The sequence below is a fragment of the Haliaeetus leucocephalus genome, unplaced genomic scaffold, assembly GCF_000737465.1.
Source record: "Haliaeetus leucocephalus isolate CR32 unplaced genomic scaffold, Haliaeetus_leucocephalus-4.0 Scaffold229, whole genome shotgun sequence".
Lineage (NCBI taxonomy): Eukaryota > Metazoa > Chordata > Aves > Accipitriformes > Accipitridae > Haliaeetus > Haliaeetus leucocephalus.
In genome coordinates, this window is record NW_010972665.1 from 2,243,261 (window position 1) to 2,264,438 (window position 21,178).

At 39.7% G+C, this 21,178-nt stretch overlaps 1 protein-coding gene across 1 annotated transcript; it reads left to right on the top strand.

Moving 5' to 3' along the window:
• Window positions 1-4,943: 4,943 nt before the first annotated feature.
• PLAU (plasminogen activator, urokinase) lies at window positions 4,944-11,266 on the top strand. The gene is made up of 10 exons (XM_010567775.1): window positions 4,944-5,049; window positions 6,194-6,248; window positions 6,427-6,531; window positions 7,088-7,253; window positions 7,599-7,684; window positions 7,816-8,005; window positions 8,634-8,788; window positions 9,780-9,920; window positions 10,494-10,639; window positions 11,072-11,266. Exons 1-10 carry the CDS (start codon window positions 4,990-4,992, stop codon window positions 11,264-11,266), a joined length of 1,299 nt encoding a protein of 432 aa, XP_010566077.1. The 5' UTR covers window positions 4,944-4,989.
• The last annotated feature ends 9,912 nt before the right edge of the window (window positions 11,267-21,178 follow it).

The following is a 21,178-nucleotide window of genomic DNA, read 5'->3' on the forward strand; positions in this document are numbered from 1 at the left end:
TAGATTATGAACTGTATTTTCTTGTTTAGATGCTGTACTTCTACTAAGACGGTAAAGTGTCTTCTACAAGGTCACCCATACCGCTTCCTGTAGCACCTCTCTTTTCTTCAGAAGTCTTCCCCCCTTCCATCTTGCCCACACCCCTGCCAAATTCAGATAAGAGACCAAAGTGATGAAACCACAGACATGTATAAGGAAAAAGAACTAAAGAGTGGAAAGCAGAAAGTGGCTCTCAAAATAAAAAAACTGTTCACGAGTCTGTACAAGAACTTCTCTCTTAAGCCCCACGGCTTGTCATTAATCAGTACCTCCTGGGCAAATAAGGTCCACTGAGAGTCTTTCAGTAGGCATTTCATTTTGTTCACTGTTCTTTCCAAACAACTTTGATTTTGAGTTATGAAGACCTTCTTTTCCTCTGTCCTATCACGATCTTATTCTGGAGTCGCAACATGGCTTGCAACAGGGCCCTTCTAAACTCATTACTGCATGTCTCAAGAACAAATCCTGACCCTGAAGCTACCGAAAGTCCCTTGGTAGCAGAATTGGTCCTATTTCACCCCTCCCACTTCCTACATTTCCTATCTGTGCAGGCAGGTCCAGCTTTCAGGTCAGGTGGCGGTCTTGCCAGAACTGCCAGGCTACAGATTTTCCAAGGTCTCTGTCTTAAGGCAGTGGACACAGCAAGGGTCCAAGGGTTTATTTCACCAGAAACCTCACTTCAGATCTTGTGCCAGCCATTAGCCAGCTCAGTGAACTCAGGCACTGGAAATTATCTCATCCATTTCCGCTTCCCTAGGAGTCACTTAATGCTCATAGAGATCATGCAGCCTTGTTTGCTGTGAGATTACTTGCAGTATCAAAGCAAACTCATTTGTGGCTAGCTTGCATATCTCTCTGCTAAACCATAGTTTAGTTCAATCATTCAGCTATAATTAATTCACCTGTCTAGGTGCAAATATTCAGATCAAAGTAATTTGATGGCACTAAAGTGGTACTGCAAACCCATAGGAGTTTCTGATCAGTAACTGTTACCAGCTCGATGGAAACAAAGTGACACCACAGCCCGGGTCACTTCTCCTGGTGACCTTTTATATATATTTTATCACTGAGAATAAAGTAATGCAGTACTTCAGTAAAACCTAAGTATATGACAAATGGTAGAAAAAGGGATTTTTGAATCTTGCAGTACCTTGTGCCAGAGTGCAGATAACAAAAGGTTTTGGCTCTTGGGCCTGGGAAACAAGTATGAACCATCAGGTTTTAGGGGGAAAATGAGTAACAGGGGACATCTACACAGCTTGGTCAAAGGTTCAGGGAGATCCTTGCTCACACTACTACAGCACTTCTCAGGGAACCCAGATGCTCTAGGGTTGACTCTTTTTCCAGAGAGTTTGAGGAAGCCACCAAGGCCTAGCACCTCTTTCTTGGGAGCGTGGAGGAGGAAGGAGAGGAGCTGTCCAGCCCCAAGGAGTCCTCTTTCTTGCACCTTGTCCTTTCCCTGCTCTCCCTGCTGAATCAAACCATGACCCATTCCTTCATTTGTTATGTGTAAGCTTGGTGTATTAAAATTCATTAAGTGAGTAAATGTTCCAGACTGCTTTTAAAATCTGGATTATTTGTCCACCCCTGGAATTTATTCCCTAGGATAAGTTTACTCCACAGCCAGTCCTCTAAAGTAAAGAGAGTGCCATGGGGATTCTACCTTGATATTTTTTGCCCTGTTTCTTAAGAGGATCTAATTGCTTGTGATGTTGATATATTCAGTCACCACAGAGAGAGAGAAAAATGACTCTCCTGAAATTCAGAAAGATTTGTTCCTTACCTATGTTCATTTTTGGACTTCCAGCTTGAGCTGTTTCTCTTGACTTAGTTCCTGCCATTCAGTGAAGTGAATTCAGTGTGCTTTTGGCAGATGTGAGGTCTGTTCTGATGTGAGCTTGAAGATCTGAACAGAAAGGAATAGAGAATGTAAGCACCAGTACTCAAATAAAGGTATGGTTATGCCACAGACTTGACACAAATAGAAGGTGAGGAGGGAAGAACAAAGCTAAGCCATACTCATACTAGTGAAGTCAGATGTCAGACATAAAAGGGCGGTCTCTTTAAGCTATGAATTGTCCAGTTATGAAAACATTTCTCCTTGGGGATATTCAGGTCAACTCCTGCTCTGACCTGGCCTCTGAAGAAACTGCTCTTCATCAGCTACATAGCCTATGGAGACCTGCCTCAGCTTAGGCACCTGCACTACCTGAAGGTAAACCCTATGAATATACCCACAAATACTACATACTGGTTTACTGTTATTCACTGTGTTGCTACAACATCACAGCATAATGTGAAAAATCACATTTGACTGGGCTAGGAAATACTATCTATTTTGCTGGGCCTGCATTCTTAGATAGACATTTATCAGTTCACATGTCCATCCACATCTTATGAAATGACCTCACTCTGAATATTTCTTTGGAAGACAAAGTATGGGAAAACCACGACCAATGTTTCAGGACCTGAAGATTGCTCAGTGGCGAGGGAGCTTGTAAGCAGCTTTGGAGTAGATGAGTTTAGCCCCTGCTGTGAGCCCTGTGTCCTAATAGATTCCAGCTGGCATGAGGAACGCACTCTGCTCGCCCCGAATGTCCTGTGTTTCAGCTAGAGGCAGCTCTCTGTTCTCTGAAAGAACGTTCAGTGCTTCAAGCACGCATTCTGGCCCAATACCCCCTCCCAGTGGGCTGTGTTTAACCCACACCTGAATCAATTTAATCCTCTATTAATTAATAAATCATTTGTGCTTCTCTCATTATGGGTAGTCCCATATGAATAAAATACACCACGCGTGTTCGTATCTCTAGGCGTGTTTCAACACAAGTCATTCTTCTCATAGCTGTCACTCACATTTCTCTTTTGTTTTTTTTAATGCCTCTAAGAAATTGCTGCCGCGGGGAAGCCAAGGAGCCCCTTACAGAAATCTAACTCCGAACGAAGTTGTTTGTTCGCCCTCACCGTACTCCTCACCCCCCGAAACCGAAAAAGCAGCATTTAAAATTTCCCCCTTGAGTCACGCCAGCAGCTTTTCCTTGCAGCGAGGTAAGCTCCGAGGCGTTCGCGGGTCCCGGAGGGTGGGGCGGGCACGGCCCCGCCCGGGGGCGGTGGCAGCGGCAGCGGCCCCGCCCCAGCTCGGCTTTTTTAGCGCCCGCCCGGCGCAGGGCCGCCAGCAGCTGCCGCTCTGTGCCTGCCCTCCCGCACCGGCCCTCCCGCACCGGCCCCAGCTCGACACCCCCTCATCTCGCGGCCTCCCGCGCTGGTAAGTGCGATGCCTTTAATAACCGAATTATGACTCAAGGGCAAAAAAGCCGCGTCTAAGTCGAACTGAATTAAGTGGTCGCTCTTTAAATTTAAAGAAACAGTATGATCTCATGTGATGCAGTATTTCAGTGGTGGGGATGATCTGTTCTACATGCTACAGTATATCGTAATTTTCACAAGAAAGCAATGGTACTGCTATTTGTGATGTTAAGGCTGGGCCTGAGAAACTAATTTTGGTAACAAATTACTTGTATAGCTGCTGAATGTGCTAAAAATTATTATCTTAATGTGAATAATGCTTAAGGGAAAAGATATTTGCTGAAATCACACCTGAATCTGAAAAGCCTGATTTACCAAGTCCAAGTACCTGAGGCATGATTTGCTTTCTTGCATTATGAAACCTGCTTGTAAGCAAAGGGTGTATCTATCTATATTAGCATTTTGGTTTGCATCACACCAGCTTTTTTCAAATGAATCCAGTGATCCTCTCTATTCCCCATGTTTTGGTTCATGCCACTGAATGGCTTTAGACTACTTGCACTGTAGTTCTTCCAAATAAAACCAAATGGGAAGATGTATTCCAGGTATCAGTAGGTGTTCAGTCTGCAGGACCAAACTAGAACTAGTCCAACACAGAAACATCTGAAGCAGATACGGTGTGGAGCAGGTCTTCAGCACCAACTCAGTTCTGCATACTCTCTCCTACTGCATCGCACTGCTTGCCAATGTAAATATAACTAAGATTCCCATGGAATCTTTTAAAAATCAAGCTTTCCAGTTTTCTAGAACTGACGACACTTTAAAAAAATATAAAAATTCCATGACTTAGATTACAATTTAGAAAAAGACATATTGGTACTTTATAGCTCTCTTCTCCCATTGTTTTTTTACAAGCTAGTTTTTTTAACAGTCACTCTTGGGAAGATAGCTATACATGCTTGGCTACAAGATCCAGCTGCATATAAGAAACCAAGGCAGAATATGTTCTAAGCCTCTCTGATACTGTAAATAAGTGAGGTAACATCAGGACCAGACTTTCAAGAGTTTGCAGTGGTCAGAGGCGCTCAGTGAGGTGGCCAGGCTTATGTAAGAGCCTAGCAACAACAAGATGCAGTCAGCAACTACAGAGGTAATGAAGAAAGGCGCTTTCCCTTTCATACCCTAAATGTGGATGTTCAGTGCTTTTGTTGCAAGGTAGTAATAATTGGTTAAATAGGTACAAACAGCTGGACAGCAACTAAAGTGTTAGTCCACACTGCAGACACTGAGTATGGACTTTTCCAATTTCCCTTTCCCAACTTCATTTAGAGTCTAAAAAGATCTGGTTGTATTGCTAAATGTAAAAAAAAAAACAAAAACAAAAACACCCAAACAAAAAACAAATTAAAAAACCCCCAACCAAACAAAAAAACCCAACACCCCCCCCCCCCCCAAAAAACCCCAAACCAAAAACTTCAAACAATAACCTCTAATTTAATATATGGAAGTAATAAGCAGATATTCCACAACAAGTCAGTGCTTAATTCTTCTGTCAATCGTGTTGTGATTCTTCTGAAACCAACTGAACACAACAGAAATAAGAAAGCTGACACTGCAAACTACAACATGACACTAAGTTCCTCTTTTATTTTCAGAATCAAAATAGTACAGATAGAAGAGGCACGAAGTGAGAAGTTAACTAACAACATGAAGTTACTCATCTTCTTCACAGTAACTCTGGGCACACTAGTCATGGGACTAGATTCTGTAAGTTTTGAAATAAATGGTGGGGGGGTTCACTTGGAACAGCTTCTGGCTTTGATTATACTTCTGCTTTGGACAGTGTAGTTGGCTTTTAACTTGAAGTCTCCTTTTTGCTTCCTTCGCATGTACATATACATCTGCTGCATATATACCTTCAAGAAACATGTTTTTGAACACTTTGGGTTTTCTTCTGATTTTGCTCCTCCCTAAGATGTCTGCTAGCATTCAAACAGTGAAGACATTGTGCAATAACCAAGAAATCTAGCTTTTCTGTTTTTTTCTTAATGCAATTTAGATCTGGACACTGAGTATCAAGAGCTCACTGGTCTTTCATGGAGGTGGATATTAGGTCTTAACTAAACTTCCATCTCCCCTACTTGAAAGTGTAATGCTAAAAAAGGAGCAACAGATATGAATTTGAATATTTTTGACTATCAACTTGTATCACAGTTGGTATCTATCAGCAGAGCCATTCACCAAGGTTATGGAATTATATTGTTACCATTACTTGTTTTTAACTCGGGCAAGCCCACTTGACCTCTGGGAAAAGCATACTAAAAGCCTAATCTTATTTAATTCCATGGAGAAAGAAATATCCAGCCTGTAAAGCAGAGGCAGGACCTGAAGTGTGGGGCAAGAATCCATTGTTGTATAAATCTACTGGCTTTTATTCCACGGCACAAACGTGAAGCACCAAGGTCACCAAAATGACAGAGGCAGCTGGAGAATGTTGCATCTTTGCTGCACTGCTTTGGTGGCTGAAAGGTGGAGAGGGAGAAGTTTCCTTGCCCGTTTTAAGGACACTGACTGTTGAGAGCTCTTTAGGTACTTATAGCAGAGATAACTGCAATGTTGACCTGATGCAGTGGACCAGCTTGGTAGGGTTTTTCTAAGAGTTTTTGTGTGGTGTGGGGTTTTTTGTTTGGTGGTTTTGTTGTTGGGTTTTTTTTATCCATTCTGCTTTGCTCAAGTAGAGTTCCACTTATTATTCACATCCAGATACCACAGAGCAGGTTCAGCTGTTAACTACATGCAAAAACCTAAACTATTGAAGGTATGCAGTAGGGAACAGTGCTTTGGCCCATAAAAGATGATCAAACCACATAAAAGAAACCATTTCCTTAAAATCCTTTTTTTTTTCTCTTAGGTTTATAGCAAGAAACACTACAAGCTGTCATATAAACACGGATCAGATCACAAGGGTAAATATCTGCCTGTTCTCCTTGAACCTAAAAAACCCCTTGTTATCCTGAAATTACGTCTTCATACAAGAAGGAAGACTCTTAATGATACTTAAACACCTAAAACTTAGTTTGCAACTACATTTCACTTCATCATTCAAATGTTTTGTGCCTAATTAGTGATGTCCTTTTCTTGCAGAATGCCATTGTTTGAATGGAGGAACCTGCATTACCTATTACCTCTTCAGCGGAATTAATCGTTGCGTATGTCCAGAAGGATACACTGGAATTCACTGTGAACTAGGTAGAGTATCTATCTTCTTTAATACTATATAAATTGATTAAAAGGATCTAAAAAGATAGGCAAATAATAAATATGAAATGCCAAGTGAAAGTATTACCCATAAACATGTGACTAGAAATCCTTTAGCACCTTATGCTAACAGGCTAAGTGAGGAGGAAAAACTAAATATTGGTGCAAAATCAGGATATCTAATTTTTTTTTGTGCCTGTCTCCTCACTAATGTTGCCTACCTCCCAAATGCTTTAGTTTGGGGTGGAAAAAAGTGAACTTGTTTGGGAGTGTTCAGAAGCAGAAGAACTGATTATATTGTGAAGTACACTGAAACTGAAACTATTAAAGAAGCAATATGCATGCTTTAAACCATAAGATACTTGATGCTCAAAATTAGTTTAGAACAAATTTAATAAGAATATATAAACAGTCCAAATTTTGCATCATCTGTTTTCAAGTGTAATGCATGAACTTTTTTCTTATTAGAAGGATCCATACAGATTATGTCTGTCTCAGAAAAATTATAAACAAGAACATGCTGCTAACAAAAGATTTATTTTCTCAGACACTGAAAGAATATGCTATACTGGGAATGGGGAGGACTACAGAGGAATGGCAACAGAAGACAAATGTCTGCCATGGGACCTTCCCTCAGTAATCAGTAGGGGTCATTACCATGCTCACTTGAAGAATGCTTTGCAACTTGGACTGGGCAAACACAGCTACTGCAGGTAAGAAAAGCATTACTCTTCCTGGGATGACTTCTATTGTCACAGCCCCAGAAGTGCCTCAAGTGATGGTACATGTTTTAAAAAAATAGAAAAATATTAGAGATTAATTTTGACTAAAAATATTCAGAATGTGACTTTTTGAAGTGTCTAGAGTTCTTGCTTACCACTGAAGCTGATTGTACTGCAAAATTCACAGTATGTAATAGTCAGTTTTTAATTATTTTCTTTGGCATATCTTGCAACTGAACACTTTTGGCCTTTTCAGGACAGTTAGAATTCTAAGACACTATAAATTATTTTTTTTTAAACTATCTTTATGAAAAGAACACTTCCTTTGTCTTCTAGAAATCCAAACGGAAGGAACAGGCCCTGGTGTTACACCAAAAAGGGATTCACCATTCAAGAAACATCCTGCAACATAGAGAAGTGTGGTAAGTAACATTAGTTTCAAGACAACTGGTTGGTTTTGGTTTTTTGTTTTGGTTTGGTTTTTTGGTTTTTTGATAGCACAAGGTTGGTGCTTAGTTGTAAGGACATCTAAACAAAATTCTTCTTTCTATAGGGCGTGCATGTGGTCAAAGGAGCATCAGCAAATACTTCAAGATTGTTGGTGGAAGCCAGGCAGAGGTTGAGTCTCAGCCTTGGATAGCTGGCATCTTCCAAAACATAAGGGGCATCGACCAATTTCTGTGTGGTGGCAGCCTCATTGACCCTTGCTGGGTGCTTACAGCAGCACACTGTTTTCATAATCCGTAAGTTTACAGTTCCACATCCTTCTTATTTGCAAGTTTCTTCAACTGATTTCTTTGCGCGACACTCACTGAGCAATCCTTAAAAATGTATGATCGTAAGAGTGTTCTTTTGAGCAAAACAAGAAGAGCAGCCATAAACATTAAGCCTCTGGGAGTCCAAGTATAGCAGAATGAGCTAGCAAGATGCTAATGTTTTGGTGGATTATGCAATTTAAACAATTTTAGCCTAAATTGGAGCCAGGGTTTCATTTTACCTTGGCTCTTCCCAAAACTTAGAAGTTGTACTGAAAGGTGATGAGCAATAAATTTATGGGTGGTTTTTGTTGTCTTATCTGTGGAAAGGTGATCCTTCTGGCATCCTGCAGAGGATTCTCATCACCAATGCCTGGCATTAGTAGCAGCTAGCTAGGTGTGCATTTCAAAATGCCTGAACATCTATCTTAATCCCTTCAAATGGAAAATCTGGATGCTTTTCTTTAGCATAGTGGATCAACTTTCAAAGCTGACTACATCTTGCTTTTTCTTGTCAGCATGAAAGTAAACAGGAAATGGAACTGGGACTGGATCTAAACTGTTGACCTCACTCTCAGAAACTAGTAGTCTTCACAAATCTCTTATTTTCACTCAGGTCAAAAAAACCACAAGACAAATCCATCTATAAAGTCTTCCTTGGAAAGTCCATACTGAATGTTACTGATGATAAGGAACAAGTATTCATGGTTGACGACATCATCTCTCATCCTGACTTTACAGATGACACAGGTGGCAATGAGAATGATATTGGTAAGTGTTATCTTAATATGAGCCTTTAAAACACTGAGGCTAGCTGAAGACTACATAATTGTGGCACACATCTTCTAAAATAAGTAGAATCAGAGATGAGATGAAGGGGAACAGGAACTAGGTGTTTCTGAGAACTAGGCCTGTGCTGAGCAAGACTTTTCCACTTGTATAAATTTGGTTTGTGGCACATGTCAGGTGCATTACCTGGCACACAGTCAACTATAAGCCTGTCTTATCTCTGGATCTGTACAAGGCATGGCTTTTTCATAAGCATCCCATTTCTACCATCTTATTCTATGTCTACAGAGATCACACTGTATGTATAATAAATAATGAAAAAATGCATGCACAGTAGGTTTCATCATATGAATGGGAATGCCATATCAGGTACCACATTAGCTGAAGGTTATCTTGAATTAATCCAGACTTCCATAAGTCTCTCTGGCTTTCACAAACCTATCCCTAAACCAACAAAGTCAGAGATGGGTTTTTGCAACTTGCACAGAACAGACTTGCCACTCTTGCACTTGACATTTGAAACTCTACCACTCTGTCCAAATTCCTGCTGCTAAGGAAAAAGATTCGAAGAATAGCTTCATAAGCCCTTCTGTTGAGAAGAACAATATAAAATGCCCCCTCTTCAGCAAGGCAGTGGGTGCCATCCTCTACAGCCAGTCAGGAAGTTGAGGGTTTAAAACATCTGAAGACATACTTGCCAGAGAATCTTCCCTGAGCTATCAGCCCCTAATCCATTCAGGAAGGAAGTTCAAGTTGGAATGTTTGCCAATTTTAGCGCTTGGAAATTAATTTTATTGTTACTATATAATGACCCAGTGTCATTCCAAAAGCAGTAAGAAGAACTATGTGTAACCAGAACTAAATGTAATTGCAACTATTCCTGTTAGCTGTACCCAATACTCTTACTGTCAGAACTTGAGGGGAAAAACTTGTTTTACGTATCTAACTGTATCTTCTCTGACTTGTTTCTTAGCTCTGATAAGGATAAGAAAAACTTCTGGACAGTGTGCAGTAGAATCCAAATATGTCAGAACAGTCTGCTTGCCGGAGAAGAACCTCTACTTACAAGACAATACCCGGTGTGAAATATCAGGCTATGGAAAACAAGATTTTTGTAAGTGAATGACTTCTCTTTCCAAAGTTGTATTTCCACAGTGCGGGAACTGGATGGTTTTTATACTATGATCTGCAAAGGATTAAAAAGATTTCTTTCTATTATTCTATGTACTTCATGTGCATCTCTGAAAGATGATCTTTGCTATCATCTCTAGTTGTCCATGGCATTTCTTATCTGATGCTTCTTATGCTTGTCAACCATACAAAGTAAGCCAAGATGTAAAACACAGCAATTTTTTCATTCCTGATGTGGTGAGGAATAGAAAAAAAATTAAAGCTGTGTTGGAGTATTAACAAAGGATTGCAATTGTGTAGAACTTCCTTCAAAAACTATCAAGCTCTTTCTCTCTATAACCCAAGCTTTATAGTTTGCATCTGGAACACTTGTTTTTCTCTTTAAAACTTACTAATTAACAGTAGAAGTAAACTAATACTGCATAAGTTGGAAATAAGAGCCTCAAATCAGAACTGGAATAGTTATGCTAATTTCTTTTAAGTGCTGAAAGTGTGTGTTATGGGGTTTTTTTTTGTCTTGGATGGTGAAAATAGTTAAATAATCCTTTGTTTGCAGATGACATCTACTATGCTCAAAGACTGATGTCGGCCACTGTAAACTTAGTATCACAGGAAAAGTGCAAGAAATACTACGACAGTATCAGAGTAACTGACAACATGGTCTGTGCTGGAGATCCTGCATGGGTGACTGATGCGTGCAAGGTAAAACTGGTTTGTTTTATCTTCTGAAGAATTTTAAATGCATGTACACTATATGGATCAGCTGGTCGCATCTTGTAATTCTACTAGTCAGAAGAGTCTCTCTATGTAGCTTGGTACATTGGCTTTGACCTTATATCACTAGCCTAATATCTGTGATTATAAACTTAGGATGGAGTGTTGTGTGCAAGGTAACCATTCTCTCTTTGCCCTGCTATGGGGGAACTAGAGAACTGCTTACCTTACAGACTGTGTTTAAATCACAGCAGATGCTGAGCCTTCTGCTCCATCTATGCAGTGTTCTCAAAAATCATAGCTTTAGCTCAGTGGTATTTACTAGCTTGTTTCACTCTAGAACAACAAGAATCACAGGCTTCCTGTTATAAAGGCTCCATCTGCAGAAAATGGCCTAATATATTCTCTTTCCATTGTCAGGGAGATTCCGGTGGCCCCATGGTCTGTGAGCACAATGGCAGGATGATACTTTATGGGATTGTCAGCTGGGGAGATGGCTGTGCAAAGGCAAACAAGCCTGGTGTTTACACCAGAGTTACTCAATACCTTAACTGGATTGATTCTAATATGAATGCAGTAATTGCCAAGAGTCGTTTTCTTCCTGAACCAAAGTGACCTTTTTTCTACAGCTGGACTCAAATGAACAAAATTAAGCCTATACTGATGCCAGGACACTAAAGTCCTGAATGTCATGAGGCTTTCCTTTTAAAGGCTTGTGTGGTCTGCCACTCACATCAGTGTTCCTGAGGCAGGTGGTTGACGTATTATCTTACTACTCTGAATTACCTGAAAACCACTCAGTGGGAAGCTAAAATATTTAACATTTAAATGATTATTCCCATGCATGATACTATGCATATGAAGTTATGTGTCTACTTTATTTATGAATTGGCATTTGGTCTGGAAGTATTAGTACAGTTTTAATTTAACTCAAGTATTCATTTTATACATGGCCTGAGTCTAAAATCTTTCCTCATCACACTGAACAATACCAAGACTCAAGTCCTAGAAACCTAACCTAAGACCAGTACTGAGAGGGTGATAAGGCTTTGCTTCAGAAAGTGGAAGAAACTGCATCAGCATTCTTATCACAAATATGTGAAGAAGGACCAAAGTCTACTTAGACTGAGGCAACGCCTGGTGTACAGTGTCATTTGCTATAGACCCAATGTATAGCAAAATCTGATGGATGGCACGTGTGGCTGTCAGCATTACAAACTCTCAATGTATTCCACTTAAAAACTGTGCTGCAAGGTGGCAAACTGGAATCTTGACTGGACTTCCAGGTCACATCTGAAGGGGTCTGGGTCCCCTGGAAAGTCTGATTGTGCAACCTTTCTACATGTGCAAGTCTGATTGTGCAACCTATGCACCCAGGAGAGGATTTAAGGACTTGGCACCTGTTGAATGCTGCATATGTCAAAAGTCAGAAGTCTACTTCCATTCATTTACCTGATATTATATGAAAACTACTTCTTTTTTTTTCCCCAAGACTTACTGGTTTTATTTTTAAACTTGTCTTTGGTTTACAGATTTGAATTATTTGTATGAGGGCTGGAACCTCAAACTTTATTTAATTATTTTTACTGTGTTTAACTTATTATTTGTATTAAGAATGTTAAAATATCATTAAAAAAATCTGTTATTCTTATGCATCTGTTTCTCCTCTCTTGAAAGGGGAAGGGTATGATTTGGAGGAACTGCCATTATTAAATTCTAATCTGAACTGGTAAAACATAAATGTTTGAACTTTCTATTTATTAAAACATTCCATATGAGAAATTAATGTCCTCTACTCTGGGTTAGAGTGCTAGATAACTATGTGTACACTAGCAAGACAGCATAGGATAAGCAACAGTGCTGAGGACTGAATATCCATGCTGTTTAGGCTTCACCCTAAGGAAATACATTTCTTATACTCCAGAACTGCTCTGCAATAAGATCCAAATCACTTTGTGGGAGGGAGCAAGAGATAAGTTTCAGAAGTTCACTCATTAACTTAACTAAAATGCTACTTCATGTGGAAGAATGCGATGCAGCAATATCATAGAAAGGTGCTAGAAGGAAAGTGATAGTTTCAGCTTTCCTCAGTACTTCGTGGACACTAATTTTCAAAAAGAAGCATTTGCTGTTAACCTCAAGTGTTGCTAAGTGAAATGTGAGGTAGTAGAAATTATATCTGAAGAGCAAGATTTATTTATATTTCAGTTTATTTTCCTTTTCAAGAAAGAAGTTTAACTGGAAGAGAATTCATAGCAGAGAGTGCTAAGAGCAAAGAAATACTTAAAGCCAATTCCCTTTTTAATTCTGGATAAAATGTCACAATTAAACTCAAAGGAAGTCCTTGCTGAAGATGATACATTCTTTTGTTTAGGCAGAAAATATTCTCAAGATCTCTTTTGGGTGGTTGAGGGAACACAGTGAGATCCTAGCACCATCCTAAAGATCACGTGCTGTCTGCTTTGATTTTGGTTCTTTTAAGGAAGCTACAAGATGAGACAAACTGGAGACAGTAGTATAAACAGTATTTATAGCAAATTTACAGAGAAGAGTTTGTATCACAGCATCTAGATACCATAGATTTGTGTGATGTTTGTAATTGTGAAAGTAAAAGGCTTACACATGTAACAATATCCTGCCAAGCATTAAATAAATTCCTGCACTGAAATGGCCATCATGGAACAAATTAGCAGCCTAGTTAGCAGGCTAATTTCTGAAGTGAGCAGTCCCGTCCATCCTAACTGAATAACACAGTGAGCCAGCAATACTCCAGTAGTTACTGGTCAAAAGATCTCAGACTAGCAATTTGGCTTGCTATTTTTTGGCCTATTTTTAAAAAAAGTTAGTACCTAAATGTTTTGTTAGTTGTTAATCTCCTCTCACAAATGCAGAATTTGGGGTCAAATTACAGGATCTCTAGCAAAATTTAACTGATTTTTGTAAATCAGACCATATTCATGTTTACTTACTCATTATAGTTCATTTAAGATTTCAGAAAAAAAATTCAGATGTGTATATGCAATCATACCTTATGGAGCTCTCATACAGACCTTGTGGTCTCACTCACTAGTTGCTTGATGCTGAACAGTTACAGATTTCAGAATCATTTTGGAAAAGTCTTGAGCAAGAAACGTGTTGTGACCTACAAGCAGTGCTCTGACTACGAAGGAGCAGAATTGGCTCTTTTTAGAAAGTACTTATAGTAACCCTTTGGTCAAATGTATTTTTGTCATGTTATACACACCAAAGAATGTGAAAAACCTCCAAAGAGAAAAACATATTTTTCCTTTTTATTTTTTTTTATCAAATAGAGATGAGCTAGATAAACTCAACTCGTTAGACTGATTGATGTCTTCACTTCATAGAAAAGCAACTGTGAAATCAGAGTTGCTCAGGTACAAATTCAACTATAACAATCCTTTCAAAAATCAAGGGAAAATGCATAAACTAAATTCTCTCTTTCCAAAAAGCATACTGGTATTTGTAAGAAGCATGCTACATTTTGTAGCTTATTGTAGTCTGGGTACCTGAACCTTGCACATTGGTGATGGAATGATAGGAATAAGAATCTTAATGAACTCTTGTACTTTAGATTCAAGACTGAAGCATGTAACATCTGGACTATTTACAAATCTGTTATTGTTAAAAGTCACATGTCTTTGTACTTCAATTTCCCTGCTATAAAATGGGTGGGACAGTACTTCCTTTCTCCCACAGATCTGCCTGGGTATGATTTGTCAGAAGGAGGAAGAGTTGACAACCGTGTGAATGTTCTGTAACATGTTGATATCCCAGTCTCGTGCAGGGACAGCAAGCACTACTTAAACACAAACTGATTACTGACAATACTGGATTGTGAACTGTTTGTCAATACAATTTGTGGTTGGGACCTGCAAACAGAAATTTATTAGTAGAGGTTACCACTGTGTGTGGTAGAGTTATCTGGCAAAAGCATGCTGTTTGTGGACTGCTGATAAAAGTTTGCACAGGGAGTTAAAATTGCATTGTTTCTAGAGAACTAGCTGGAGATCTCCTCTGAGAGACTGTGAGACTGGAGACTGTGCAAGACAAGAAGGAAGGCACATCTTCACTGCTTTTCTAGACAGTAACTAACAGGACAGCCTGACCAGTGTCAGGAGAGAATACTTTGGGCACCAAGTAAGCAAAGGTAATATAATTTTAGACAAAAATATACTATGTTTTAATCATATTTTTCAGGATGCTACAGCTTTCTCCCTTCAGTATTTCTTTCATTTAAACATTTATCAAAGTACTAAAGTCAACAGATTTCCAACAGGTGGAGAATATAGATATCTTCAGGGCAATTGCATATTATTATCTTTGTAATGAAGAGCACATTTATGATTGACTTGTATGGGCTTTTTCTATGAATAAAGTCAATACAATGTAAATTTCAACTTATTCCCATCATTATGATTATAAGTAAGAATGAAAAAGGAGCGATAAACATTTGCATTTAGGTCTCTCTCATTTTGAAACTCAGGAAGCTCTGGAGAAAGTATGAATAAAGATAGAGTCTTAGGAGCAGAGGAAATTTAGATGATGTTTTGGGTGTGCAATCTTATTTGTTCTTTAGTTTATGTTAAATAAACTGCCTCAACAAAAGTGAAATCTTTAAACAAACATACAGTGTACATATATCTCTGATTTGGCTGCTATAATATTTCATATACTCTCTTTCAATGTTCTCTGCATGACTTTGCCCCACAACTAAAATATTGTGGTGGATTGGCCCTGGCTGGACGCCAGGTGCCCACCAAAGCTGCTCTACCTCTCCCCCCCTTAGCTAGACAGGGGAAAGAAAATATAACAAAGGGCTCATAGGTCAAGATAAGGATAGGGAGAGATCACTCAACCAATTACTGTCACGGGCAAACCAGACTCAACTTAGGGAAAATTAACTTAATTTATTGCCAAACAAACCAGAGTAGGGTAATGAGAAATAAAACTAAATCTTAAAACACCTTCCCCCCACCCCTCCCTTCTTCCCAGGCACAGTTTCACTCCCTAATTCTCTACCTACCCCCTCCAGTGGCACAGGGGGACGAGGAGTGGGGGTTACGGTCAGTTCATCATGTATTGTCTCTGCCACTCCATCCTTTTCAGGGGCAGGACTCATCACACTCTTCCTCTGCTCCAGCATGGGGTTCCTTCCATGGGAGACAGTCCTCCATGAACTTCTCCAATGTGGGTCCTTCCCACAGGCTACAATTATTCACAAACTACTCCAGCGTGGGTCCCTTCCACAGGGTACGGTCCTTCAGGAGCACACTGCTCCAGCATGGGTCCCTTCCACAGGATCACAAGCCCTGCCAGCAAACCTGCTCCAACATAGGCTCCTCTCTCCACGGGTCCACAAGTCCTGCCAGAAGCCTGCTCCAGCATGGGCTTCCCACGGGGTCACAGCCTCCTTTGGTCATCTACCTGCTCTGGCGTGGGGTCCTCCATGGGCTGCAGGTGGATATCTGCTCCACCGTGGACCTCCACGGGCTGCAGGGGGACAGCCTGCCTCACCATGGTCTTCCCCACGGGCTGCAGGGGAATCTCTGCTCTGGCACCTGGAACACCTCCTTCTTCACTGACCTTGGTGTCTACTGGATTGTTTTTCTTACATATTCTCACTCCTCTCTCCGGCTGCAGTTTCTCTGCCACAGTGACTGGTTTTTTCCCTTCTTAAATCTGTTATCCCAGAGGCGCTACCACTGTCACTGATGGGCTCGGCCTTGACCAGCAGTGGGTCCATCTTGGGGCCAGCTGGCATTGGCTCTGTCGGACACAGGGGAAGCTTCCAGCAGCTTCTCACAGAAACCACCCCTGTAGCCCCCCCGCTTCCAAAACCTTGTCACACAGACCCAACACAAAAGTAATCTGGCTGGCAAGTTATCAGACCCTGGGAAAAAGAAGGGCAGAAGATGAGAACACTGTTTTGCAAAACTGTCTCCTCCTGCAACAGAATCCACAGGAAACATTTTCCTTCCCTCCTTACAGAAAGTGAGCAGAGGACAATCCAGGTTGCGGTGCTGGTGAGGATGAAGAGAAACAGCTTAGAGAACTGCGTATGGTGCTTGGCAAACACCACTGCAGAATGACAAGAGAAATATTAGAGAGAGGACTTTTTTTGAAGATATTAGATATCTGGTGGGTACTAACATACATGCAAAACACATGTTGATATCATAAATCTGTGTGGACACATATTTAGCTAATGGTCGCAAGAGCATTCCAGACGCCTTTAGAAGACCTTGAACAGAATAAACAAGAAGACAAAAAAAGAGAAAGATGCCAATTAGAAGAACACAGGTGCGCATTCCACAATAAAGGGAACTTGGCACAAAGAACCTCAATTCGGCAGTTTATCTTGACCAATTAAACTGAGACAAGTTTCGCATGTTTTAGTTGGTATAACCAATTATGTCCTATGTTTATGTGCGTGTACAGAGTTGGTATAACCAATTATGCCTTATGTTTATGCGCATGTACAGAGTTGATCTAATCAATCATATTTTATGCTTGTGCACGTGTACAGTGACTTTGCAGAATATGTGATTATAAATATGTGTGTGTTTTAGCAATAAATGTCGTCTGCTTTCAGCTTTACAGGCGTCCGTTTATTTCTACCTCCTGCAAATCTGCTCTTAAGCGTATCGTTCCTTGATTTCAGATATGTGGCAGGCAACAGAAAGGAGTAGAATGGGAGTCCAACAAGCATTTAGAAACAGCTGAGAGGTGGGCATCAGCCAAAGAGAAGAGATCATATTCTCAGAAGCCTTAGGAACTTAACTAATATGAACTCAAGTCCCTACTTATCTTCAATATGTCCACAGAAGAAACATTAAGCAATGATGATAAACCAGTATCTGATGTGTCCAGAGCATAGGAAGCTAGTTTAACCTGTCAGCTGTTACAAGGAAGTGATGCATCCTGAATGGACAGACCACTTTACCTTATATAGCTGAAGCTTTCTTCATGGAAGTGAAACTAAAATGTGACTCAGCACTTAAAAATAAAATCTGTTTTAAATAAAATAAGTTATGGTGAAACATGATATATAGTCACCTATTCGTTGCATATGTTACACCATGTCCATGTGGAATTGTATGTGTGGGAGGATGTTGTTTGTGCATATCGAAACCTGAACTAATAAAGAGCAATATGACTATTTGGTCACCAAGCTTTTGGCTCACTTCTGACACTTAACCAGAGTGCTTGCTTTGGGCAAATGAGAACAGAACTTATCCATGAAAAAAAGAGAATCAAACCTTTCTGCATTCATCAAGCTTGTAATCTGAAGTTTCAGATACCTCCATCTCAAGCCAAAGTAAAAAAAGCAAGTGACATACTTGAAATTATGCATATTCATTAAAGACCAAATCTGAGTTCAAACTTGGTCTGGAATACCCCTTCCAAATCCACCGCATAACATGCAGTTATATTTGGCAATCTGGGCAGAATTTGGGTTGTGTTGTTTAACCTTTTGGCAAGTGAAGGAAGTGGAACATTAAGAAGTAAAAATGCAATAAACTTGTGGAACAAGTGCTATGTACTGCATGAACAGTAAAATGAGATGTAGACCCACAAGTCAAGCATGAAAACATATGCAGACCCACATGAGCAGCATGCTCAATTCCTGTGTTCTGTTCCACAGCTACAGCCAACTAGTTGACTCATTCAGATTAAGGCTGCATCTGTCTGGTAAGATACACTCCCAATATTTGAAGCTGGAAGGACTGCAAGTATACCAGCATCCAAACAGAATTCAGAGTGAGCTTAGCAAACCAGAGTTATCGGAAATGAACAAGCTAATAGAGACGAACAGGAATAACCAAACACACGGATGTAGATGAGTGACAACTGGTATTAAAGGAGATCCAGAAAGCATAGCAGACCACAAGCTGGATTTAAGTCAACAGTATTGAGTAAAAAAATATGCTGACACGTACACCAGAGCACAGTTCGTAAACCTAGGGACTAGGCAGATACTCAGCTGTGTCTTGTTTTGAGCATCATTCCTCATGAGAACAAAACAATAATGACCAATGGTCTAGAACAGGACAAGGAGAAAAGCTGAAAGTATTTGGTTTATTTTATCTAGAAAAGAAAAATCTACAAGGGACATTTTCTTCAAAGGGGAAAAGGCTGCAGCAGATAAGGGAATAAACTGTCCTCTGTGTCTGTGGGAGATAGGGTGAGAAGCAATAAGCCTGGTTGCAGGAAGGGAAACCGAATTGAAGTATTATGAAATTACTCTACTGGTAAAAGTAGTGAAGCACGATGATAAATGGCATTGGCTGGCATTGAACCTCCTCCACTGGAATTTTTCAGAACAATTTAGACAGAGGTTGGTTTGGGCTTCTGCAATGAAGCTGGAAGAGATTTTGAGAAATCATCTAATCTCAGGTTCCCTATTTTATTATGAAATAAATGAACATGCTCAGTGACTGAGATGACTACATGAAAATGCAGACACCACGGGGAAGTTTAGAAATAGTATTACACAATTTAACTGTCTTTTTAGAAAGTGGCTTTTAAAAAATGGCTCCTGTGAGAGAAAATGGTCTGGATTTCTGAATTAACAATGAAAGACAAACCTTTTAATGGCAGACTAATAACTACAAAAAGTTTTGAGCAAACTTTTCAGTGACTCTTAACAAAATAATATTCCAGACAGAACTAGAATCAAATTAATTTTTTCCATGTCCCACTGGGCAAAATATTTTCAATGAATAACATGTGCAACTGGCAAGAGAGTAAAATTATTATCCCCCATTGGATAGTGGAAACGTTATTTCTCTACTGAATAACTGGGAAGTGTTTTGTACATAATGCTATGACTCGGCATCATACGCATGAATTACCTCACTATGTTTCTAGCTGGAGGCCTCTGGGTGTGATAAAACCTTCCAAAGCACAGTATTATCGTAAGGAAGCAATCTTTGGAAGAAGCTGAAAATCACAGGCAACCACCTGATTTTGTCAGTCACAGGCTTATGCATTTTAGGATCTGATGCCTGGTTGGTGACAGTATAATTCCAGAAAACCAGATGGACACATTTACAAATAAAAAAACATCCACAGGCAGTTTCATCATTTATTAGAAATGAAGCAAAGTATCTCTGCTAGTCACAGCTCAGATGTTCTAAGTTCAGTATATTCATAACTTCAGCAGCAGTAATTAAGAATCACCATTTACTAATTCTTCCTTAAATTTTCTTGTGTTGTGGCACAAAACTTTAGCCTAAGTTAAAACAAAACATCCTAAAGTGACATAAATCAGAACATCGCTACAGCTGTTGAAATTGCAGCTGTTCCATGAAGATCACAGCATGTACTTGGCATTACTACAGCACACCAGCACCCACGATAAAAAAAATCTTCACCAATGTTCCAATTCCTTCATCTTCAAATGCACCTGCAAAGTCTGACACATTGCAAATTGGGGTGATTGGGTAACTTTTCTTATTTTTAAACATGCTTACATGCTGTATTAATAGCAGCCCCAGCCTCATGAAGAACTGCCTTGAACAGGTAGCCTTGACTGTCTCAGTCATATTTTGCTCTAGAACTTGCTAGCCAGAACCTGAGCCAACATTGCAGGACAACAAGTAGCTTTAAGCAGCTGCCATTCAAAAATGAATTGATTTGTCTCAGAAATTATTCTGACTAATAATCTTCCAGAAAAATAAGAGAAACTATCAGACTCAAATCAGCGACAGAATTCAAGTGCCATCACTCAAGTGGGAAGACATTTTTACTTCCTTACGTGGTTAACAGCTTCTGCTTTATTTCTGGAAAGATCTTAGCAGTCATTTTACAATTGTGATTCTTCACAGAATGTCCTAGGTATCCTTGTTTGGGTGTTTGATTTGGCTTTGAATGCCAACTGGGGCATGGAGGTAGAAAGCGGTGGAAGAATCCCTCAAAAACATGGGGTAGAAATGATCATTGAGTCTATCATGTGAAGACTGGGCACAACAGAAATATTTAAAGTATTCAGTTTTATACAAGGATCACTGGAGAGACTGAGTCTAAGCTTGGCTGTTTCATTTCCCTTACACACCTTGCATGTGGGAGCAAGTGTATTTGATCATAGACATCACATTTCATGTATACAATGCTTAAGAACAATGATTGCTAATTTCATTTTAAACTAGATGTAAACAGATAAAATTGAAATCTCTTTCCAGAACAAACCAATTTCATCTAAAATAACTGCAACAAGGTTTATCCTACATATTAAATCTTCTAGCATCTAAGGACACTTCCGTCTTATATAGGCTTATTTTAAGACATGCAGTATCAAGAGCTTTTTTGTTTATTACCTGGGGAGGCAAATCAGAGAAATTTATCATACTCTGTAGCTGAAACCAGGCTACGGAAATATTTTTAGATGGTCAACTTGACTCAGCCTTAAACCTACATTAAAGGGACTTTTAGAACATTTAAGAGGGAATTACATAAGCTACTAGCTTTGCTCTAAAAATTTTGGAACAATTTTTGGTTTTGCAG